The 25,192-nt window shown below is 43.4% G+C and overlaps 2 protein-coding genes across 12 annotated transcripts in view; both read left to right on the top strand.

Moving 5' to 3' along the window:
* LOC106586263 (FERM, ARHGEF and pleckstrin domain-containing protein 1) overlaps positions 1-23,326 on the top strand; it is a 73,384-nt gene extending 50,058 nt beyond the window's left edge. For 2 of the 5 annotated variants that reach the window (XM_082968941.1, XM_014173362.3), the window contains exons 12-27: positions 3,142-3,220; positions 3,467-3,677; positions 9,107-9,297; positions 9,651-9,740; positions 12,939-13,072; positions 14,155-14,236; positions 14,580-14,817; positions 14,942-15,072; positions 15,298-15,366; positions 15,802-15,891; positions 16,189-16,271; positions 16,653-16,765; positions 17,203-17,369; positions 20,264-20,371; positions 21,810-21,961; positions 22,068-23,326. In XM_082968941.1, coding sequence (XP_082825067.1) covers positions 3,142-3,220; positions 3,467-3,677; positions 9,107-9,297; positions 9,651-9,740; positions 12,939-13,072; positions 14,155-14,236; positions 14,580-14,817; positions 14,942-15,072; positions 15,298-15,366; positions 15,802-15,891; positions 16,189-16,271; positions 16,653-16,765; positions 17,203-17,369; positions 20,264-20,371; positions 21,810-21,961; positions 22,068-22,149 — 2,020 coding nt within the window. In that variant the 3' untranslated portion in view covers positions 22,150-23,326. The remainder of the gene's footprint in view (positions 1-3,141; positions 3,221-3,466; positions 3,678-9,106; positions 9,298-9,650; positions 9,741-12,938; positions 13,073-14,154; positions 14,237-14,579; positions 14,818-14,941; positions 15,073-15,297; positions 15,367-15,801; positions 15,892-16,188; positions 16,272-16,652; positions 16,766-17,202; positions 17,370-20,263; positions 20,372-21,809; positions 21,962-22,067) is intronic. The other 3 variants (XM_082968942.1, XM_014173363.3, XM_045707766.2) reach the window with 3 other exon arrangements.
* A 575-nt stretch (positions 23,327-23,901) lies between these two features.
* Positions 23,902-25,192, top strand: part of LOC106586262 (dedicator of cytokinesis protein 9) — a 122,673-nt gene continuing 121,382 nt past the window's right edge. For 3 of the 7 annotated variants that reach the window (XM_082968939.1, XM_082968938.1, XM_082968940.1), the window contains exon 1: positions 23,903-24,368. In XM_082968939.1, coding sequence (XP_082825065.1) covers positions 24,252-24,368 — 117 coding nt within the window. In that variant the 5' untranslated portion in view covers positions 23,903-24,251. Of the gene's footprint in view, positions 24,369-25,192 lie in introns of all 7 variants that reach the window. The other 4 variants (XM_082968937.1, XM_082968935.1, XM_014173354.3 and 1 more) reach the window with 2 other exon arrangements.

Below are 25,192 nucleotides of genomic sequence, written 5' to 3'. Positions count from 1 at the left end.
TATATACACTACCGTTCAAAGGTTTGGGGTCACAAATGACTATTGTAGCTGGAAACGGCAGATTTTGTATGGAATATCTACATAGGCGCACAGATGCCCATTATCAGCAACGATCAGTCCTGTGTTCCAATGGCACGTTGTGTTAGCTAATCTAAGTTTATCATTTTAAAAGGCTAATTGATCATTAGAAAACCTTTTTGAAATTGTTAGCACAGCTGAAAATTGTTTTTTTTATTAAAGAAGCAATAAAACTGGCCTTTAGACTAGTTGAGTATCTGGAGCATCAGCATTTGTGGGTTTGATTACAGGCTCAAAATGGCCAGAAACAAAGCACTTTCTTCTGAAATTCGTCAGTCTATTCTTGTTCTGAGAAATGAAGGCTATTCCATGCGAGAAATTGCCAAGAAGCTGAAGATCCCGTACTACTCCCTTCACAGAACAGCGCAAACTCGCTCTAACCAGAATAGAAAGAGGAGTGGGAGGACCCGGTGCACAACTGAGCAAGAGGACAAGTACATTAGTGTCTAGTTTGAGAAACAGACACCACACAAGTCCTCAACTGGCAGCTTCATTAAATAGTACCCGCAAAACACCAGTCTCAACGTCAATGGTGAAGAGGCGACTCCGGGATGCTGGGCTTCTAGGATGCTGCAAAGAAAAAGCCATATCTCAGACTTGCCAATAAAAATAAAAGATTAAGATGGGCAAAAGAACACAGACACTGGACAAAGGAACTCTTCCTAGAAGGCCAGCATCCCTGAGTCGCCTCTTCGCTGTTGACTTTGAGACTGTTGTTTTGGAATCGGTACATCGACGCATCGAAAAATCTCTTCCCAACTATTTTGCAATTTATATGGCACAGCCGTCAATCTTTTTGTCCTTAAATGAACCACACATGTGGAGATCATCCAGTCACCTACTCTGCGTCTCACAAAGACACGGCGGCTGGAACCAAAAATCTCAAATTTGGACTCCTCAGACAAAAGGACAGATTTCCACCGATCTAATGTCCATTGCTCGTGTTTCTTGGCCCAAGCAAGTCTCTACTTATTATTGGTGGCCTTTAGCAGCAATTCGACCATGAATGCCTGATTTCACAAAGTCTCCTCTGAACAGTTGATGTTGTTGTGTCTGTTACTTGATCTCTGAAGCATTTATTTGGGCTGCAGTTTCTGAGGCTGGTAACTATAATTAACTTATCCTCTGCAGCAGAGGTAACTCTGGGTCTTCCTTTCCTGTGGCGGTCCTCGTGAAAGCCAGTTTCATCATAGTGCTTGATGGTTTTTGCGACTGCACTTGAAGAAACTTTCAAAGTTCTTGACATTTTACAGATTGACTGACCTTCATATGTTAAAGTAATGATGGACTGTCGTTTCTCTTTGCTTATTTGAGCTGTTCTTTCCGTAATATGGACTTGGTGTTTTACCAAATAGGGCTATCTTCTGTATACCACCCCTATCTACTTTGTCACCACACAAGTGTTTGGCTCAAACACATTAAGAAGGAAAGGTATTCCACAAATTAACTTTTAACAAGGCAAACCTGTTAATTGAAATTCATTCCAGGTGACTACCTCATGAGGCTGGTTGAGAGAAAGCCAAGAGTGTGCAAAGCTATCGTCAAGGAAAAGGGTGGCTGCTTTGAAGAATCTCAAATATAAAATATATTTTGATTTGTATAATACTTTTTTGGTTACTACATGATTCCATATGTGTTATTTCATAGTTTTGTTGTCTTCACCATTATTCTACAATGTAGAAAATAGTAAAAAATAAAAAACCCATGAATTAGTAGTGTCCAAAACTTTAACTGGACTGTATATATATTTAAAATAATAAAATAAAAATTATGCCGACAATTACATCAATAGAAGCCGCAATGTTGAAGCTGATAACAAAAATAAAAGAAGAATATCCTGTTTCACTTGATTTAAAAACCAAGCATACCCCTTCTCCTCATCACCAAAGCTTTATTAAAATATCAAGTTTGGCAGCAGCAAAACAGTGAGTGGAAATCCCCTTTTATCCATATACAGTTGAAGTCGGAAGTTTACCGTCGTGGGACCCGTGATTAGATAACCCGGTGACACTCGTATTTAGAAACATTGAAGTTATTTTCCTGTAACAACTGGCTTGTTTTTCGTTTGATTAAAAAAAGAACTCCTTTTAGTAGACTGCCCTTACCCTACGATAACGAAAGCTGGTTTAACAGCAGTGTGTCAGGTTTCATTCTCATCCTGGCCAATTTCTAGCCAAGGAGCCTATTCATAAAAGTTTTCTAAATGGTCTACTCGTGAGATTTTTGCTGACCTACGTTTTCAATGTTCACAAGTCACATCGGCCTACCTGCAGTGCATACTCCATTCGGTTTGCATCCATCCCCATTTCCAAAGAGCGCCTCTTGTCCAGTTAACAAAGACGCACTTCTCCAAACATAGGCTGTTCAAAATGTGCTGTCCTATAACGCCATATTAAAGCTAGGCTTAGGCTATATCTTGCTTATTGAGAACATGCCTCACAGAAACATGATCATTTATGGGAGTCTAGTATTTTGTTTTTGAGGAGAAGTGCCATGCGTAAAGACCTATACTAGTTGAAGCCAATTACAATGTTGACTGTCAACATTCCAAACCTATTGAGCAAACACTGGATTTTAATTTTTTTTACTGTTGCTATCACTTGTTACTGTAGCCTGTGCTATTGAATAAACTGTAGTATCAATCCACAATGGACTAGGATGAGAATATTCCGTGCCCCCAGCCGAATGAACTGTCAATAACCTACAGAACTTGACGCGTATGCCGTATTAAGCTATGGAACGCCTTGATTGGCCAGTGAGTGGCCAAGCCCTCGTCACACCTACAACTTATTTATTCATCAAAACCCAGCCCTTTCGCACTACCGCCAGCTATTGCGCTCGTAATAACGGCTGTGAAAATAGCAAAAAAACTATTCTGACACACCCCCGGACCTACGATACATGTATAGCGCTACCGCCGGTGCTTAGATTTACCATTGGTTTGTTCAAATAGAGCCCTTTTTAATGGTGGTGTTTTTATATCTAGTTATACAGAGACCGGATGTGCGAAGGTTTGCCAGGTGTATAACATGTTCTCTCTCTGTCACCCTGTCTCCTCTTCAGGAAACACAGTAGGGTTCAGCACAGCAGCAGCCGCCTGTCTCCACTGCCTTCCCCGCACCGCCCTCAAGTGCCAAAAGAAGTCAGTGTCTCCTTAGAGGCTAGTGTACTAAATGGCACTTTGTGGAACCGTCTCTATCTGCTAGCCAACCCAGCATGTTTCCATCTAGGAAGATTAGAACATGAAAAATATACTGTGTAGAACAGTGTTAATAATTGAGTGGAATGAATAACTAACTAATCCATAACACAACAACTCTATTTCCTTGTTTAACTGTTAAATATAACCGTTAGCCCTCTCTTTCTCGCTCTTCTCCGTTCACCACAGAGTGTGAGCCGTGCTCCAGGAGACATAGTGGACTCTCCGCCCCGCCGTCACTGGAAGGAGTCCGTGTTGGTGAGCGCTGAAGACCCATCAGCCCTGCGGACCAGAGGCAGCCCCTCCAGCCAGAGGAATGGGGCAAACAGCGAGGACAGGCCAGGCCCCGGGGCAGAACCAGGCCCAGCCAGGCAGCCCCACCCAGAACATCTGAACACAGGTCCAGCCTCCCGGGGCGCTAAGGGCAGCAGCTCCTCCATCCCCTACATTGACTGCAGTGATATAGATAGTGAATACGACGTGGCCAAGGGCCGGGTTACCAGGTCTCACCCTAATGAGAGCTATGGGGAGGAGGCGGCGGGCCCCCGCCATGGCAGTATAAACGAGCGAGAACTCGCTCTGGGTAGGATGAGGTACATGGAGTCCCCTCCCTCCCCAAAACCTCCCCTCAATATGAGCCGTGCATTAGATGAGTCGGGAAACCTGGCGTTCTTCGGCGGTGGTCCGCCCCGTGGCCCCCTCCATAGCACTATGATGGAGGATTTGGGGGGCCGTGGTATTGGGGATCAGCGTAGCAGCAGCCCCCTGACGGTCCGCCATATGTTAGGCTCTAAGAGCACCACGTCAAGCCCCGTTATGAGCACCTTCCACCGGACAGGTTCGCTCAGCCACGCCGAGCAGAACGGCTACGGCTCCCGGCTCCCGCGCTGGGACGACCCGGGTCACGGGGGCTTTAATGCCCGGGGGGGCCCTGGGGGGCCCCGAGATGAGGGCCAGGCCCCGCCCCACTACGGCAGCTACTCACCCATCGTGGCCCGCTCGCCACACTTACAGAAGCTCCACAACATGCGTAACCGTTCCGACACTGACCCCTTCGTCCTGAGCCCGCAGCAGGCCACCTCCACGCCCTCCCACGATCCCCGACCTGTCGTCTCCCGCAACGAGCGCATGGCTGCTCTGGAGCGCCGCATGATGGCCAATGGCCTGTCTGCCCCCGGCCAGCCCAAGCCCAGCCCTTTACAGAAGCTGTACAGCCGCGGTGGCGTAGACCACATAGGGGCTGTTCAGATGATTGACGGCTCCACCAGCAGTGGCACCGAGTCCAGTGACTCGGAGACCGAGACCACCACGGGCAGCTCCAGCAGCCACCCGCTGACCTATGGTAACCCCATGGCCATGGGGGTCAACTCCTCCCCCATGCCCAGGAACAAATACTCCTTCGGTAGCCTCCAGCTGGATGAGGAGTTGGAGGAAGATGGCTGCCTTAATTTTAGTGACGAGGACGGGGCTCAGGTGTTCAGCTGTTAGGCTAGCCTTGAGAAAAGAAGTCCAGAGACCTGCCCTGTAGGCAGGGTAGGGTGGCTTTGGGTCTGAGAGGAGATGGGATGGTTAGCGTGGTAGATGGTGATAGCTATGCCAGTTTGTGTGGAGGGACAGATGTTGCTTAGGAGGGTTTAAGTCAAGGCACTACTAACCCCCTTCACACTCCTCTGTCGCTGTGCTCAGTATACAGTAGAGTACGCTCAACCATGAGCCAGCCTGACACTCTGTTTCCCATTGGGTTGCTCTGCCCTTTAACTGAGGGAGAGAGGGATGAAGGCTCTCTCTTTTCTCTTCTACCCTTAGGGAGTTAACCTTTCATGTCTTCTCAGATTGTATTGGTGTCTGCACACACCAGGTGGTTCTGAATTAGAGAGATTATCGTTTTCTAGTGCCAAGTCCTTTGAACAAACACTGCATGAATGAAATGCAGTGGTCGGTGAGGGTTTCAAACACCCCGATGCTCTGTAGCTTAACGTTTGGGATGAAGTCGAGGGAATTATTGTTTCACACTCCGTCTGCGGTGATGCATTGTAGGGTTTATTGATTGTCGGAGGGTTCTAATGCCGTCATGTGTCTTCATATAACACAGGGGTTGGCAACTCCAGTCCTCGGGGGGCCTGATTGGTGTCACAGTTTTGCCCCCAGCCCCAGCTGACACACCTGACTCCATTAATCAACTAATCCTGATTTTCAGTTTAGAACGCAGTTAGTTGAATCAGCGGTGTTTGCTAGGGATGTGGAGAGACGTGTGACACCACTCCAGCCCGAGGACTGGAGTCGCCCATCGCTGATATAACATCCATTCTGTAAATTGACAATATGTTGTTGTTTGATAGCATGTCGATGGGGGAGTTGGTTTACGTTTTATACGGTACTGTATATGCACTTGTATTGCTTTTGTAATCGATATGATTGTATCTGTAGACTTTTGTGATGGATTGGTTCGTGTTGAGTATACCGTGTCTAGAAATAGAGGAGACAGACAGGAAGTTTCCTGTAATGTTCTGTGTTAATGTTCTGTGTCTGGGATTAGTTGTTGATATTTAGGGGGTTGCTTAGGAGGGCACAATAGCATTGAGTATAGACGTGGGTTTTGCTTGTACTGTACATGCGGTCGATATCTAATTGGTGTCCGTAGTGAGAGAAGTAGGTCATGTCTTTGTTTGGTGCTGAGAAAGCTTCCAGTTCGCCTGCAGCACGTCCCAACTCCTCATTTCATATTCATTATGTTTACAGTAACCCTGTGTTCTGTACAAATGGCTCAATGGATTGAAATTCAGCCAACTACTGTTGACTGGTGTTTTATTTATATATATATATATATATATATATATATATATATATATATATATATATATATATATATCTCTGCAAACAGAGCCACAATAATTTTTCATAGACGTAGTTTGTTCTGGGGAACATCCGTTTTAACGAAGGAACGTTATTTTAAAGACTTGACATACCAGCAGATATCTACACCCAGTTAGTACTACTGGACAGTGCTAGTACTAGTTGTCCAGAAAAGCATTTGTCTGTGGTTTTAGGCATGTTTTATTAGACCTAAGAGAGTGTGTGTGTGTGAGAGAGACCTCAGGTGTCGGTGGTATAATATGGCTCTGATGCCCACTGTTGGCATCTCTTCTTCTCCTTGTCTACCTAAACATCTCTTGTAAGCGTTCATTCTCTATTGTTCAGCGAACTCCAGGGGTATACTTATCTCACTGATTTGTTCTTTTCCCCCAGCATTGCAAAGGTAGCCATTTTTCCCTAACAAAATTACTCTGCACTTTTGTGTTTATTTGTTTTCTTGCTGTCCCCGATTTTTTTTCTTTCTTTCGTTCTTTTGCTTCATTCTCCTTGTCATTTGTTTGCAGTGTATAATTTTGATTAAGGATTTATTGACCTTATATCACAATGTTTTTTTGTTTTTTTGTTTTTTTCGAATTTCCTTGTCCAATTTGAAACACTGTTCTGTTCTGTCAGCATGCAACACTTAAGGGGTTAAATCTCACCTTGTCTCTATTTCCCAGCTCTGGACGCATGTCAACCTGTTCCTGTACTGTCCTGATGTTTTTGCTGTTCTGTAACTGACTGTGTGAAGAGAAAAGGGGTTAAACCGGGTCTCCTTTACTGCAGTGGTCCCGGTAACTGTCAGCAGAGAGTACAGAGGACTAGAATGTAGGACTGGGGACTTGAGAAATGACAGGAACCAGGGAATAAGCGGGGAACATGGAGGCAGGTTTCAGTATGTGCTGTATGTTATGTGTCTGAAAGGCAATTTAAGGGCAGCGTCTCAAAGTCTCTCAGCTCATCCATCAATGCCGCGGGCTTCTGCTAGTCTAGGATCTTTGAGACGCTTTTAGCTTGGACTTCTTCCATGTGTACGTACTATTTATTATCTATTGTGCCGTTTTATGATATTGGTCCTATTTATTAACATGGTCCAAAATGAATATAAACTGTAAATAATAACACAATGTTTTTACCCGATTCATTGATGACTTCCAGGTTAAGTGTGAGAGGGAACAGTATGAGAGTAGTGCTGGTCACTGGATCACTGCAGGCAAGGAGAACCCTGTCAGGTACACCAAGCACTGTCTTATGGCTCTGTGGCGTTGGGCTGTTGCACACGGCTGATATTTCGGGTCATGATTTGTATACGACACCAACGCACTCACTACACCTACTCTATAGTAATATATTGTGTGCCAGGCTTCAACTCATGGCTCTATAGGCCAGGCTTGCGTGTGTGCTAGTCTCAGCCGCGCTTGGCTCCATTGCATGTCCAAGAAGCTAACCCAGGGCTCAGGCATGATGTTGATGCTTTCTTGCCCTGGCTGTTTCACGATGTATGTACCCTCACCTCACTCTCTCACTCCTACCTACTGTAACATTTCACCAGGCAGATATCACTCACACCAGACAAGCCAGTAGCACTTTCAGCAGCAAAGTATAATTTGATCCATCTGAGACGACAATGTGCATTACGTTACGACAATGTGCATTACGTTACGACAATGTGCATTACGTTACGACAATGTGCATTACGTTACGATGATTACTGCTCACCCATTAAACTTCGATTTTTAAGTTCAATTTTACAACGAGTGGACACAAAATGCTTCTTCTGCAGATTGTGCTGCTCCTACGATTGACACAATTGATTTGTATAATATAGCTTGAGTGTACAATCGGTATGCTCCCTCTAAAGCAACTGACTGTCTTAATGAAGTATTAATAAAGTGGTATCCGTAGTAATACTGCAATAGAGAGATTATTCTGGGAAGCGCTTTGTGCACTGTGACACCTACAGGTACTATTAGACAGGTCCCAGAATATGCTTGTTGTAAATTCCAACTTGACTTGTTTCTCTTTCCCTCTTTCTCTCACTCACTCGCTCTCTTACTCACTTCCGTCACACACTGTTTGCTACGGTCTCGTGTTGATGTTGCTTCGACACTCACTGGGCTCTGATACTGATTTTTACCGGCTCTTCTCTTTCCCGGGGAGACTTTCTACACTTTTTAACCTTGTATACGGTTGTGCACTAGTGTCAATAAAGTTGACCTTTATGAAGTGGGACTCCGGAATCTTCTTTTATAAAGATCACCCCCCCCCCCCATCCCCCCCGACATTGTCTCGTGACCGTTTTTAGATGCTAGTCCCATCCTCCTGTGCTGTCGTAGATGTAGCATAGCTCTGTTAAATGTACGTGTGTGTTTATAGTGTGTTTTTTTTTATATACACTCATTTGTGTGTGTCTCGTGGCTGTGTTTATGTAGTCCGTGTTTGGTATTCCCGTGGTGCTTGTTGTCACAGCTGTCCCCTCCATCGTAGAATGTAGTATCGTGGCGTCTGTAAGGTGTTCACCAGAGATGTTGCTGGTTTAATCATTGTTCTGTCCATGCCAACGTGGTGCTATCAGAGGACAGGAGACGGTAGTGGGCAAGTATGCAATCAAGTGTCCCTAGTGAACATCCTAGTGGCAGTGTAGTTGATTTAGGTAAGCGATTCCAGTCATTCATAATACTGTATTCAACCCAACAGCAGCGTAATCCTGACGGTATCATGCTGAAATGGCAGACATTACAGAGAGAGAAGAGCACTAGAGCTGTCTGGGCAGCAGAGTGAGTCATGGGTGACTCTTGTCTGGATGCAAGTAGCTACAGTAACTAGCTACAGTAACTAGCTACAGGCAAGGCACATCCCCCATTTTAGCTCTCATTATTATCCCTGGGACAATACTATAAGATGTATATGGCTGTAATTGAACTTGTTCACCTCTAACTCTTTCTCATTTCTCATCCCCCCTCTCCTTCGCTACAGCAGGAGTGGTGTCCAACAGCCCTCATCTCTCCGCCTCCTCCGGTAACTCCCAGGGCATGGTCAACGGTCAGAAGCCGGTCGAGCTCTGTGGTCACAGTCCGGACGGTCGGCAGCCCTCCCCCCTTACCAGCCCCCTGCTCAACGATGCCGGAAGCGTGCGCACCGACGATGAAGACGAGGTTCGGAGGAAGGTTTGTGGTCCAGAGAGGGCCCCTGTTAAAGGATTAGAACTAGAGAGGGATTGTTGTCAGTTGCTGTGTGGACGTCATTGTGGTTTTAAATCTCCAGTTAGCATAACCAGCTTCAAAGAGGCTACAGTCACATAGTACCTAAAATAGCCGAGGACCCAGATTACCTGGCCTAAATAACTACCCACAGGGACCAGTGCTGTGAACACTGTACAAAATGTGATGTGCCATAACTGGGCTACATGTCTTAACACTGGAATTGATGACACCAAATGTGAAGAAAATTACCCAAGACAGTCTACAGCTTACCGTGTTGTCTCTGCTCAGTTAAACACTCTGTCCTCTTCCTTTCACAGAGATTCCCCACCGACAAGGCCTACTTTATTGCCAAGGAGCTGCTGACCACAGAGAGGACCTATCTGAAGGACCTGGAGGTCGTGACTGTGGTAAGGTCCATCACCAGATAGATTCATCCGCTCTCTCAGGGACTCAACACTGATCTTTTGTTTATTTTCTCCCATGCTGTCCTCTGGGCAGAAAACATTGATTATTCCGGCTAGCTGCTTTACAAAAGAGCATATGGCAAACACACAGGGATCCATGCAGTGGTGGTGGGGGTGGGAGATGTTTTTTTGGCAGGTGGGGAAAATACTCTGAGAATGCTATGAAATGTATTCATCTGTTTATCTCACCCAAGGCTGTGAATATACAGTGCAATGAGATCCATGGCCTTGAATGTCCCTGCTTAACTTTGGGCTGACAACCTATTTTAGTAATTTCCTTTTGGCTCCCACCACCTCTGTACAGACAAACACATGGACGCCTTTTTGTTTGTCTCTCAAGGGAGACGCAAAAGAAAACAGGATATTAAAAGAAAGGCACATCTCCTTCCAGCGTATTGCAATCAGTGAAGGAGGAGGCTGTGAGTGTAGGTGTCACGTTTTATTAGTCGTATGCACGGGATACACCATCCAACGATGGTATAAAATGGTATACACCATCCAACGAAATGGTTACTTGCAAGTTCCTTCTCCGCAATGAAACAGCAATACGAAATGATAAAAGATAAGGATATGAACATAAAGTAAATGGCTCTGTGGAATAAAATAAACGTTTTAGCATGAGTATAATACAGCAACAATTTATAGTCCAATATTTACACGTCTTTTGGGGAAGGGGGGGGGGTTGGGCGGCAAGTGTTTTAGTTGTGCTGTATGTAGCAGTCAGTATTCACCCTGTGAACATCATCTGGTTGTAGTAGCGTTCACAGATGTGGAAACAGAGACTGCAGAACCACTCTCTTCTCTCGCTGTTTATTTGGGCCGCCGCCGCTTCTTGTCTTCTCTGATGTTTAGAGAAGCCTTTTACACTTCTCATAAACATTTGTCTTGGCTGCTCTTTCTCTTTCGGTCACTCTTTGTCTCTCTCTTCTCTCTCGTTCTCATTCTTTCTAGTTTTTTTTCCTCCCCCTTTCCACCCTCCCCCATTGGCTGGTGTTGTTAAGTCATCTGAGAAACATCTGCTGCCTGCTGTCTGCTTCCCAAGACCTTTCAGCAGCACCCTGCTTTACCTCCTCTAAACCCTGCTCCTCTCCTGTCTACACTGTCTTCATACAGTATTCACACCGCTTGACTTTTTCCACATTTTGTTGTCTTACAGCCTGATTTTAAAATGTATTAAATTGAGATTTTGTGTCACTGGCCTATGCACAAAACCACAAAAACCAGGGATGTTTTCCAATGTCTCACAAAGAAGGCCACCTATTGGTAGATGGGTAAAAAATTAAAACAATCTGACGTTGAATATCCTTTTGAGCGTAGTGAAGTTATTAATTACACTTTGGATGGTGTATCAATATACCCAGTCACCACAAAGATACAGGCGTCCTTCCTAACGTAGTTGCCGGAGAGAAAGGAAACCACTCGGGTATTTCACCATGAGGCCAATGGTGACTTTAAAGCAGAAAACTGAGGATGGATCAACAACATTGTAGTTACTCCACAATATTAACATAAATGACAGTGAAAAGAAGGAAGCCTGTACATAATAAAAAATATTCCAAATCATGAATCCTGTGCCATATAAATTGACTTTTTGTGCATTATGTTTGAGGCCAACACAACACATCACTGTGTACCACTCTTCATATTTTCAAGCATGGTGGTGGCTGCATCATGTTATGGGTATGCTTATCATAGGCAAGGACTAGGTCGTTTTTTGGGATAAAAATAAATGAAATGGAGCTAAGCACAGGCGCAAACCTGGTTGTCTGCTTTCCAACAGACAATGGGAGACAAATTCACCTTTCAGCAGGACAATTACCTAAAATTGAAGGCCAAATATACACTGCCTTCAAAAAGTATGCATGCCCCTTGACTTATTCCCCGTTTTGTTGTTACACCCTGAATTCAAAATGGATTAAATTATTTTTTCACATCCATCTACACACAATACCCCAAAATGAAAAAGTGAAAACATGTTTTAGACATTTTGTACACGTATTGAAAATAAAATACAGAAATATCTAATTTACATAAGTATTCACACCCCAGTCAAAGTGGAAGAATTTATATATATTTTTAAATGAATGGATGATAAAAAAACGAATATATCTTAATTCGATAAGTATTCCAACCCCCTGAATCAATACATGTTAGAATCACCTTTGGCAGTGATTACAGCTGTGAGTCTTTCTGGGTAAGTCTCTAAGAGACTGGATTGTACAATATTTGCCATTATTATTTTTTTTTAATTCTTCAAGCTCTGTCAAATTGGTTGTTGATCATTATATATATATATATATATATATATATATATATATATATATATATGCCCATAGTGTTCTGGTCAAAAGTAATGCAAAAGTATTCACACCCCTTGACTTTATCCACATTTTGTTTTGTTACAAAGTGGGATTAAAATGGATTTAATTGACAACGATCTAGACAAAATACTCTAATGTCAAAGTGGAAGAATTTATATACATTTTTAAATGAATGGATGATAAAAAAACGAATATATCTTAATTTGATAAGTATTCAACCACATGTTAGAATACCCTTTGGCAGTGATTACAGCTGTGAGTCTTTCTTGGTAAGTCTCCAAAAGCTTATATATATATATATATATATATATATAGTGCACTATATTGGGAATAAGGTGTCATATGGGACGCACACCAGCTAAACCACCCCCCACCACGCCAAATCACATCAGGCTATAGCTTCCCTTTTAATCTGATCAGGTAGCCTTTAATGAAAGACTCCCCCTGGGTCTTGTCAGGAATGATGGGCTATTGATTCCTCCATTTCCTCCATTCATCTCCAGGTCGATTCCTCCATTCATCTACAGGTCATTAAAGGATTTGGTGGAAGTCATGAGGCCAATGTGATTGTTGCTAAACAACAGCACAGAGGTCTTCTGGCAGCAGCACATCAGGCAGATTCTAATGCAATCCAAGCAGATGGGCTCCTAATTCACCAGAAACACTGCATTTCACCTCATTAGATTGCAAGTCCTCTTTTGGCTACTGGCAATTGAGAATGTCATGATTTGCACAATAAAGAGTGTGCTCTAATGCAGAACTCTCTCTCTCTGTGTGTGTGTGTGTGTGTGTGTGTGTGTGTGTGTGTGTGTCATCCCAGTCTTTTCAGAACTTGGTGGGTAAAGATGAAGCTGCACCGGACTCCCTGAAGAGCACCATCTTCTCCAACTTTGACCCTCTGTACAAGTTCCAGTCCGGCTTCCTCAGAGAGGTGGAGCAGAGACTGGCTCTATGGTGAGATTGCATGAAAGGCCTTGTACCTCACTGGATGTGTATAATCCATCACAATGATACATCTCTTTTATTGTTCAGGTCATTTTTCTTAATGTCAGTGCACTTAGCCTCGTTTTGTGTAAGGTCCCCTTAGAATAAGAACACAGTTGGGGTTTGTCATTGTGAATTGGGCTCATTGATCCTGGGGCCTAGTCTTTGTCTAATGAGCGGTATTGACATTCAGTCTGGGAGGCCTCATCACAGAGACACACCTCCTCCCGTGGATGACCTGGGGAGCTGGGGTTTCTATGGCAACAGTTGCACTGCATCAAGCTACTTCTCCTAGCCTGTGGGTTTTTCCACTGTCTGCTCCTCTTAATGATGTGGTCCTTACATCAGAGCTCCCCCATGGTGGCACAGAGAGCCCTGGCTGGCAGACTGTCACTGCTACAGACTTCATACTGTAGTGATCAGCATCACATGTCCAGACTTACTACAAGACTGTTTTCTCTCAAAACATGGCCGACCTCTGGCGTGGCTAAAGCCCCAAAGGCAAATCAGCAGACCGAATACAGAGCACAGATACATGTAGCTGGCTATCTTGTTTTCCGTTTTACATATTCAAATGTAACGTAGGGTTGACTTATTTTAGCCCTGTGCTGACTGTTGACCTTTGATTTAGATCTGGTAGAGGGTTTTGTCAGTGAAGAGGGGTTGTATCTAATAGGCATAACATTCAAAATGTCCTCTTTGGGCTTGTACCACTCTCTCCATAACGTATTGGTCGATATTTTGAATGAACGAGCATGGAGAAAGGTCAGTCTGCATGGTGCTATGTCTGGCTGTCAACTGCAATTCATGCTCAAGGTAGACACCTGCTTGCGGTTTTCAGCGGTGCAGTCAAACGACACCCGTTTCACTTGAGCGCCATTTAAATCTCCTTGCATGAGTGTTGGAGCTCACATCAATATGAAATATGGCTTTAAGAGTCTTTAAGTGCTTCAAATTCCTCTGCTGTCCACAGCAGAAATCTCTCAGCACACACCCTGGCATGAAACTGTTCCAGAGAAATGAAGTTGCTAGTGTTTTATTTATTTTTATAGGGAAGGGCGCTCCAATGCCCACATCAAAGGAGATTACCAGCGCATCGGTGACGTCATGCTGAAGAATCTACAGGGCTTAAAGGTATTGGCAGCTTTTTCTTGCACTTTATATCAAATTGGCTTTGTATCTGCACCATGACCAATGTATGCTGACTTGTACAAACTGTCGTACCTGGCTCCAGGGGCGTTGTTCTGCGGCTCACCTTGTGCTCCCTGTAGCCTTGTGTGTGTGTGTGTGTGTGTGTGTGTGTGTGTGTGTGTGTGTGTGTGTGTGTGTGTGTGTGTGTGTGTGTGTGTGTGTGTGTGTGTGTGTGTGTGTGTGTGTGTGTGTGTGTGTGTGTGTGTGTGTGTGTGTGTGTGTGTGTGTGTGTGTGCGCACAAATGGCCAATAAAGATCTATTCTACTCAACCCTACTCTATTCTAGCCGCTGACCGCCCACCTCCAGAAGCACTCGGAGGCCCTGGTGGAGCTGGAGAAGGCGTGCCGGGGCTCCCGGCGGCTGGAGGTGCTGGTCCGGGACTTTGAGCTGCAGAAGGTGTGCTACATCCCCCTCAACGTGTTCATCCTCAGGCCCCTGCACCGCCTCTTGCATTACAAGCAGATCCTGGAGCGCCTCTGCAAACACTACCCCCCCACACACGTGGATTTCAGGGACTGCAGAGGTAACTGTTACTGTTCTGTAGCCGTCAGGGGCTCTCTGAGGCCGGGCTAGCTTAGAGAGCCCCCCCTGGTGCCGTTGAGGTTTATGACATCACATACTGAGCGTTGCTGTGTCCTCTCCCGTAGCCGCGCTGGCGGACGTGTCAGAGGTGGTGGCCCAGCTCCACGGCAGCATGATCAAGATGGAGAACTTCCAGAAGCTTCTGGAGCTTAAGAAGGATTTGATTGGTATCGACAGTCTAGTCACTCCAGGGCGGGTGAGTTCAAGTAGAGATCTGGATGCGTCCCTGAAGGCACCCTATTCCCTATATAGTGCAAAAGCAGTGCACTATGTAAGGAATAGGGTGCCATTTTGGACGCAATCCATTATCAAAATTTTTTGTATGTGAGAGTAGCCAGTTTGAAAAATGAATTAGTTTTTATCAGTTTTTATCTTTCCCTGAGATGTTGTGCTGGAATTTGTTGTGATTGGTGTTTTTCAGGAGTTCATCCGGTTAGGCTGTCTCAGCAAGCTGTCTGGAAAAGGCCTCCAGCAACGAATGTTTTTCCTGGTAATGTCTGCGATGCATCTGAGATGTCATCCTGAATGAGTTATTAAACAGATTATTCAGTCGAGTGATCTCACAAGATAGACGGCTATGGAAAGTAGAGCCCCGTGTTTAACCTCTTCGGTATGAATGACTGTACAAAATGCCTCAAAGACGACGGCTTCCTTGTCTTTCTACGCAGCTGTTTACTGTTTTTGAGCCAGTGTCCCTATTCGTTATTGTAGGGCATCTAATGAGACCAAGACTCATCTGATTCATGTTCGAAAACGCTTGAATGTTATCTAGTGCTGTTGCAACAGGCGTATGCCCAACAGAGCCAATGTATTCACCGAGACACAGACAATCGTTCAGTGTTCTTTTTGTGTGAAGTCAATAAATGAGGTTGGTGTGGCTATTAATAACCCGTTAATGATTGCCTTCACTGTTCTCTGGTGACAGTTCAATGATGTCCTATTGTATACGAGTCGGGGGATGACTGCGACCAACCAGTTCAAAGTGCACGGGCAGCTCCCTCTCCATGACATGACAGTAAGTTGACTCTCTTCTTTCACCTTTTCTTAACCCCCCCTCTTGTGCGCTGACGTGGAGTGCAGTAGAGTACAGTAGCTGTCACAAGTTTATAATTGCTTGCTGTAAATAAACTAGCGTGCCGTGCCACAGTAACTCCCCTACCATCTGTGTCTCTCTTTAATTCCCCCTCTGTCGCTCTCTCCCTGTCCCCCTTTTTCTCTCTCTCTCTCTCTCACACACACGCAGTCCCTCTCCCACAAGCAGATTTGTTCCTCTCATGCCCCATGTGTTGACTGACTGTCTGTGTGTCCCCAGATCCGGGAGAGCGAGGACGAGTGGGGTGTGCCTCACGCCTTCACCCTGGTTGGGCAGCGTCAATCAGTGGTGGTAGCAGCTAGGTGAGTCTGTGGTCCAGACTCCCAACGAGCTGGACTATTGGGTAGTCGTTCAACAGATGCCAGACAACAGGATGTGTACAGGGATGTGTGTTTTCATGTTTGCTGTGGTGTGAATAAAGTGGTCGGTATTCAGAATACAGTGGTTGGTGAATCGGCAGGCGACCGGTCCCCTCAGCAGCTCAGTTGACAATGAGACATTTGTATAAACACAAAGACACATTCATTATTTATACAGCACACTTGGTCATAAAAATAACTGCATGAAATATTTATTAGGTCAAGCCCAGCACTGGTGAAAAAAAATGCATTACTTTTTCTGTCCATTTCTCTCTCTCTCTCTCTTTCTCTCTTCCTTTCTCCTCCCCCCCACCCCCCATCCAGTTCCCTGTCAGAGATGGAGAAGTGGATGGAGGACATTAAGATGGCCATTGACTTGGCAGAGACCAGCAACGGCCACACAGCTGACCTGCTGGCCAGAAGTCTGTCTGATAACAGTAAGTTGACACTGATACTGCAGTACACAGACTTTAGAGCATGGGCACTGGGCCTGCCATATGGAACAAACTAGTAATGTATCGAGAATCATCCAACCTCATGAGTTAATGAATTATTGCTGAATTCTCCCCATACTGTTCCCTCATTGCACAGACAGTTGGTACTCTTCTAGAAACTTCAGAGGCAGAATGGGCCAACCTGTACATCCGAAATGAGCTTGAATAGCTCAAATACAATGCTTCAAATTGATGGTTTATAAAGCCTTGATTGAAATTATTTTTCAAATGATTTCATACAGCCTGTCTGCATGTATTTACAAACCTAGCCACTATGAAGTATTGTGTTACTATTTATCTCATCAGGTTTTACAGTAGGATCCGTCTTCCCACGTTGTCACCGGGTGTATGTGGAATTAACCGCTTCCTGAATTTCCCAGAATCCACAACAGAGGACTCCTGTGCGGAGGCGGAGTCTGAGGACGACCTGATGGCGTCACGCACCTCCCTGGAGAGGCAGGCCCCTCACCGTGGTAACACCACGGTGCACGTGTGCTGGCACAGGAACACCAGCGTGTCCATGGTGGACTTTAGCGTAGCTGTGGAGGTACCACAACCAGTCCTAACCTGTCCTGCTCTCCCCTCCCCTCCCCCCATCTCTCTCTCTCTCACTATGTATCTGAGTGTGTATCTGTTTCCTCTCCTTATTGAATGTGCTTCTCTCCCCTGGGGACAATGTCCTCCCGTGCCACCCTCTCTCTCTGTCCTGTGCCATTTAGATATTAGATTACCTCAGTGCTTTGTCCCCAAGCTGTTGGCACTGTCTCTTCTGTGAACCGCTACATAGGACACTCAGCAGGATGTCATCAACGTTTTTCAGTCTTGGAACAGCACAACTCAGTGCAGCTGAGACGGCATCTTACAAGCTGTTTATTTTCTCTGTTATGTTGTATACTGAGCCCAGAGCAAGACCAGACTTTAGCATGAGGTGGGTGCACTGCAAGGACACTGTTCTCATCTTGCCCTCTGTGGCTAACTCTTCCAGTGTGGTTTTCTTATCTAATCTCTACTGTGGATGTCCCTTTGTGGTTTTGCGCTCCTTTTTTCTCTCCTTCAGAGCCGTGCCTGGACTCGCCATTAGTCGTCCCCCCCCCCCGTGTTTAGCCCTTGCAGTGCATGCGTGTGTTTACACCTACTCAGTCTTTGTGTCTCTGTCCTTTCCTCCCTCCCTCCCTCTTTTCTGTCTGTCTCTTCTGTGTGTCCGTCTGCCTGTCCTCCGTGGTAGAGGACCCTAGTCCAGTCAGTGACTCAGAGGCCTCCCTCTCGGGGTCCTCGGGGCCCAGCAGTGGCCAGGGACCAGTGCCTCTCTCTCTTATCTGCTGGTATCGAGTTCACAGCCTCTCCTTTAGTGATTCCTGCAGGAGTCTAGAGGTAAAAGAGCCAGGGAGAGAGGAGAGGCCTCCCCATCACATTGTAGCAATACTGTCACATACTAGCACCTTGTATCTTCTTTGAGGTCGTTGGTGAAAAGTTGAACACTTTTGTGTAACACTTTTCACTTGTAAAGACCTACGATGAACTAAAATAAGTTAGTGGTAGCCTAAAATGATGGCTCAGTTTACAGTAAATGCTTTATGTTGCCACTAGATGGCAGTTGTTTACAGTGACCATAGAGGTCACTGTTAGTTCAGTGACTTTAAACTGTTGCTGGATGGACCCCATGATAGACACTGTCTGTTTATAGCTGTACTTACCTCCGATAAACCACTGAAGTGAACAGAGGCCTCAGGCTTAATTACAGTGGGTTTATTTTCAGAGCTTACAGTGCAGCACACACTATTCCTTACACACTAACATACAGTGCCTTCAGACAATATTCGTACCCCTTGTCTTATTCCACATTCTGTTATTTTTTTTCTTCTCACACATCTACACACAATAACCCATAATGACAGTCAAAACATGTTTTTAGAAATGAATGCAAATGTATTGAAAATGAAATACAGAAATATTTCATTTACGTAAGTATTCACACCCCTGAGTCAATACATGTTAGAATCACCTTTGGCAGCGATTTTAAAGATGTGAGTCTTTCTGGGTAAGTCGCTAAGAGCTTTGCACACTTGGATTGTATAATATTTGCACATTATTCTTTTAACAATTCATCAAGCTTTGTTGGTTGTTGATCATTGCTAAACAGACATTTTCAAGTCTTGCAAGTTTCAAGCCTATTTAAGTCAAAACTGCAACTAGGCCACAAAGGAATATTCAACATAATCTTGGTAAGCAACTCCAGTGTATATTTGGCCTTGTGTTTTAGGTTATTGTCCTGTTGAAAGGTGAATTTGTCTCCCAGTGTCTGTTGGAAAGCAAACTGAACCAGGTTTTCCTCTAGGATTTTGTCTGCGTTTAGCTCTATTCCTTTTGTTTTTATCCTATAAAACTCCCTAGTCCTTAACGATTACAAGCATACCCATAACATGATGTAGCCACCACCATGCTTGGAAATATGAAGAGTGGTACTGAGTGATGTGTTGTGTTGGATTTGCCCCAAGCTTTGTATTCAGGACAAAAAGTGAATTTCTTTGCCACATGTCTTGCAGTTTGCCTTGTTGCAAACAGGATGCATGTATTGGAATATTTGTATTCTGTACAGGCTTCCTTCTTTTCACTCTGTCATTTAGGTTAGTATTGTGGAGTAACTACAATGTTGTTGATCCATCCTCAGTTTTCTCCTATCACAGCCAATAAACTCTAACTGTTTTAAAGTTACCATTGGCCTCATGGTGAAATCCATGAGAGGTTTCCTTCCTCTCCAGCAACTGAGTAAGGAAGGACACCTGTATCTTTGTAGTGACTGGGTGTATTGATACACCATCCAAAGTGTAATTAATACCTTCACCATTCTCAAAGGGATATTCAATGTCTGCATTATAATTTTTTTACCCATCTACCAATATATACCCTTTGCAAGGTATTGAAAAACCTCCGTTTTTTGGGGTTGAATCTGTATTTGAAATTCACTGCTCGACTGAGGGACCTTACGTACTTTTATGTGTGCGGTACAGAGATGAGGTAGTCATTCAAAAATCATGTTAAACTCTATTATTGCACACAGAGTAATTAAGTCCATGCAACTTATTATGTGTTAAGCACATTTTTACTCCTGAACTTATTTATTGAATTTATTTAGGCTTGAATACTTTACTCAAGACATTTCAGCTTTTCATATTTAATACATTTCTAAAAACATAATTCCACTTTGACATTATGGGGTATTGTGTGTAGGCCAGTGTTAAAAATGTCTATTTAATCCATTTTAAATTCAGGCTGTAACACAAAAACATGTGGAACAGGTGATGGGGTGTGAATAGGTTCTGAAGGTGCTGTAAGTGTTTGTTGAAATTCCCTCTACTTGTTTTATTTTTATTTTTGTCATGTCATTTTTCTATGTAGTACATGAACAAAGTTCACTGATTGTAAATCGTTGTTCTACTGTAGAATCAGCTGTCAGGAAACCTGCTGAGGAAGTTCAAGAACAGCAATGGCTGGCAGAAGCTCTGGGTGGTCTTCACCAACTTCAGCCTGTTCTTCTACAAGACCCACCAGGTGAGGGCTAGCACCAACTCCTCGTGTTTGACTCTCAGTGTAGACCATGGGCCGTATTCACGAAGCGTCTCAGAGTAGGATTGCTGCTCTAAGATCAGGTCCTCCATGTCCATGTAATCTTATTAATTATAAGTTAGCACTCTGAGACGCTTGATACATATGGTACCAGAACTACAGCAATGTGTTCTGGGGAAGAAGACACTCTCCTCTCTCACCCTCCTTATGATCCATGTATGTCTGTGAAGGCCAGACGCACAGCAATGTGTGCTGGGGACGACCCCCTACCCTCCTCCTGCTCATGATCCATGATCGTCAACATGGCAGTATTGTTTACAATCTAACAATATCCCATTAATTTAAGAATATACCATCTCTCTGTGGAATTTCAAATCCATGTGCCATGTAAGGGAGTTACACACATCCCCATGCCAGTTGATCTGCTCTCACTTTCAGCACAGCTCCCCTGAAGCCATTAGAATCACCACCTGAAAGAAACCATTGTTAGTAATGCTATAGTTAGTTACTCATGTTTTGTCACATGTTCTGTGACCTGTAGCCGTGGGGCATTTTCCCTGATTTTAAAATGCGCCATGAAAGTGATAGTGTTATCAAGTGTATTTGTAGTGATAAGCAGTGGTGGAAAAAGTACCCAATTGTCATACTTGAGTAAAAGTAAAGATACCTTAATAGAAAATGAGTAAAATAAAGTAAAAGAGTAAAAGTCTAAAAGTATTTGGTTTTAAATATACTTAAGTATCAGAAGTAAATGTAATTGCAAAAAAAGATATTTAAGCATCAAAGTACAAGTATAAATAATTTAAAATTGCTTATATTAAGGAAACCAGACGGCATATTTTTCTAGTTTTTGTCATTTACGGATAGCCAGGGGCACACTCCAACACTCAGACATCATTTACGAACAAAGCATGTGTGTTTAGTGAGTCCTCCAGATCAGAGGCAGTAGGGATGACCAGGGATGTTCTTTTGATGTGTGAATTAGACCATTTTCCTGTCCCGCTGAGCATTCAAAATATATCCTTACAACAAAGCATAACAGGAATATTCACTTTACTTGAATAATGGCGTTAGTGGTGATGGTAACTACCCTGATAGCTTTATAAGTAGTTCTAGAGTTGTCGATGATACAACAAAATAATTTTGGGTGTCAGGGAAAATGTATGGATAAAAAGTACATAATTTTCTTTAGGAATGTAGTGAAGTAAAAGTTGTCAAAAATAAAAATGGTAATGTAAAGTACAGATACCCAAAAAACTACTTAAGTAGTACTTCAAAGTATTTTTACTTAAGTACTTTACACCACTGAGTGAAAGTGAGTAGCTCCTTGAAATTCAGATTGCTTTAACGGTTTGTTACTGGATGTAAGTAGCTTCATAACGTTCAGAATTCTTAACCGTTTGATCCTTTCCCCTCGCTCCAGGATGATTATCCTCTGGCCAGTCTCCCCCTGTTGGGCTACTCTGTCACCATCCCCACTGAGTCTGAAAACATCCACAAGGACTATGTCTTCAAACTGCATTTCAAATCCCACGTCTACTACTTCAGATCTGAGAGTGAATACACATTTGAGAGGTACAGTGCACTTCTGTCTATCCTGTAGTGTGTACAGTATATAGTATGTTTGTTTACAGATGTTACTGGGCAGTGTGAAACCCTCTGTCTTTTTCTCTCCATACAGGTGGATGGAGGTCATTCGCAGTGCCACAGTCTCTGCCAGCAGCACCCGCATTCTGAGCCGGAAAGAGCCCCATCCGTACTGATCCAAAGAGCAAGGGCTCTCTCCCTGTCTCCATGCCTCTTCTCCCTACCACAATCTCCCATAGGGTCTGGCCACATCTAGCCTCTCATCACACTACGACTCCCCAAGCAGCAAGCTGAAGTAGAGCCCCTCTGGCGCCACATTCACTTCACTTCTCTGGACACTCTTGATTTCCTTTTCTACACATATCTGGGACATATGTACATTGAGCAGTGTCCATGCACAATCTTGGTGCTTTTTAATGCTTTAATGGTGACATGTCCGCTGGTTTAGACTGCATCAGAGACTGCATTTTCAGCATTTTTACTCAGCTCTGAAACTCTTTTTGTAGGATGCCATTTTATACTGTTTTCTAACGGGCTGAATCACTTACAGTACTTCTGGTTTCACATTCTGTCATTGGATTGTTTTTATGGTGGGAACATGTTGATACAGAGATTCTGCATTTTTAAACTTGTTTTTTTCATAGATGGTTAGAATATCACTGCATCCTCAAGATTTGTGTCTCCTTGTTCATTTTATGGGGGAAAATAATAATTAAAAAAATTATTGCCAAACAGTTTTACCATTTTCCTACACTTTTAATGCAATTTTACTACATTGGTGGTGAGGAGACTTGAAATGTGTTGTTAAAAAAAAAAAAAGGTCACTTTAAATTACATTTTTCTTTTAATAAGATGTCTCTGGACAGTGAGAGACCTTGTGATAAGTAAGATATCAGAATATTTTGTTGTATCATCGACAACTCTAGAACTACTTATAAAGCTATCAGGGTAGTTACCATCACCACTAACGCCATTATTCAAGTAAAGTGAATATTCCTGTTATGCTTTGTTGTAAGGATACTTCAGAGGGTGTTCTGAACACTATTATACTCCACCCTCAATTGTGTGAGAAATGTGAGATGTTCATAATCTGTGTATTATGAAGGAAACTGTAATGGAAAGCTTTAAAGAATATGTGTGAAACAAAATATAAACTTTCAGTTCCAAGCACCATTGCCCTTGTTGGACTAGGCTGCCTCCCATATGTAAAGAGACCTTTACAAGTCTAAATTAAATGGATATATGCTTATGACACAGAGTGAAAACGTTGGTTTTCCTTATTGAGGGAATGCTGTGTTTTCCCAGACACCAGAGAGCGCTTTGGAAATGAAAGCAATAAAAACCTAATTTGAACATTTGTATTGTGGGTTCTTTTGCTAATCCATAATAGCTAACCGAGGTGTGATTGCCCATGGAATGTTTTTAACCACTTTCACCTAAGTACACTGCACAAGAGAATTGACATTTTGTTTCTTGTATTCCCATAGATGGCATCATTGCTCAATAACATAAGACCTGTGCCATTGTGCTAGTCAATACTGGCCCGAAGTTATTGCATAATTTTAATCTGATGAAAGAATTCTACGTCGTCCTACTAAAAACAAACTTGGTCATTCTCATTAGGTTTTTACCATCCAATTGAGAATGTTGTGTGAAGTACTTTACTGTATTTAAATTATGCACGTTTAAATAGTTATTCTACATTAATTGAACAATTATTTCCACTATGGTGACAGACATGGCATTGTATCTTCTCTACTTTCCACGTTACATGCCGATAAAAAACTGTTTTTTCCCCCGATGAATATTATTGTAACAATGATTACAGTACGTTCATAGCCTGCTCAAATAGAAACTGAACTGGGCAGGCCTTTGTAAATCACTGGAGAAGGGAGGAGTGGAGAAGCGTGGTGGAACGACGCACGCAGATTACGCTTTCTGGCTGGCGTCGCATGTATACGGACCACAACGAGACCGACGAGGGACAGGCGTAATGAGACGGTGAACGCGCGGAAGAATGGTTTATTATGACAACAACAACTCAGCGGGGGAATGTAACAGCTGCGGAATAATACAATACAACTTCCACGAGTAATTGTTGCAAATTATGAGATCAAAAAGGCAGAGGGAACCAGCACAACATGACCCAGTTTTAAACTCAAGGTGCGCTCTTGTGCAGACGGAGAAACGGGAAAGCCGGCTGATGATTCAGTTTTTACTCTTCTTCTTTGACGTTTTATAAATTCCTAAAGAAATTGATGAAAGGCAGGACTCGACAATGTCAGTTCCAGTACATCCGGAGACCAGGAAATTTACAAGGGGACTAAGTAAACCTGGCACTGCGGCTGAACTAAGGCAAAGTGTCTCTGAGGTTGTCAGGACCTCCGTGCTTGTTGTAAGTACACTACATAGTTTCCATCCTCTTCTAAGCTCTCTATGCCATACGTCTGTTTGCTATTGTGCCTTGTGTGTTACATTCTAGCCCGTAGAGATGTGCGCCCATTGTCACCCACCCTCGAGGTCAGCAGGTGCAGCACTAAGATAATTATACTCAATGTGGCCCAATAAGACCTGTATCACATTTTGTTCATGTAGGCCTACTTGAAAGCATTACATGATGCATTCCATGTTGGGAGTTTACCTATTATTTGACTTGGTTAACCTGTTAATTGTTTAGGCCTACATTACGTATTGGTGCACACAGGGTTAAGCCAATTTCAGCTGCCTCCCTCATTTCATTGAGTTGTATTCCATTCTAGTAAAAACATTTTTGTTGTTGCTCTCTGACCCTCCAGCAAGGTCAATCATTCCTCTATCATTGATTAAACATGTAAATTAGATGCACACATCAGCAATGGTAGGCCTATACATGGATTATCATGGATATGAATAATCCTTTACATTTGTTTTTTTTAATGTTGCAGTATGTAACTTTTTGGCCGACCCTACAAAATTAACATAGAAATGTGAGTTATGGATCTGTCATTCTCATTGAAAGCACGTCTAGAAGCGGTAGATCTGTTCTTTCTATGCTTCCCGTTCTTTTACTTTAGGGTTTGTAAACCAGCTTCAAACAGAGAACACAATATTTTGGGTTATGGAAAATATATTTCATAGCTGTTTAGATGGTACAAAGATTCTCTACACTATGCTTGTTTGTTTTGTCATATAAACTGAAATTCGGCAAACTATTAGAATTTTAGTAATCAGGAAATGTCT

This window comes from Salmo salar, chromosome 25, assembly GCF_965601325.2.
Source record: "Salmo salar chromosome 25, fSalSal1, whole genome shotgun sequence".
NCBI classification, from domain to species: domain Eukaryota; kingdom Metazoa; phylum Chordata; class Actinopteri; order Salmoniformes; family Salmonidae; genus Salmo; species Salmo salar.
This window is presented reverse-complemented; position numbering and strand designations above follow the sequence as displayed.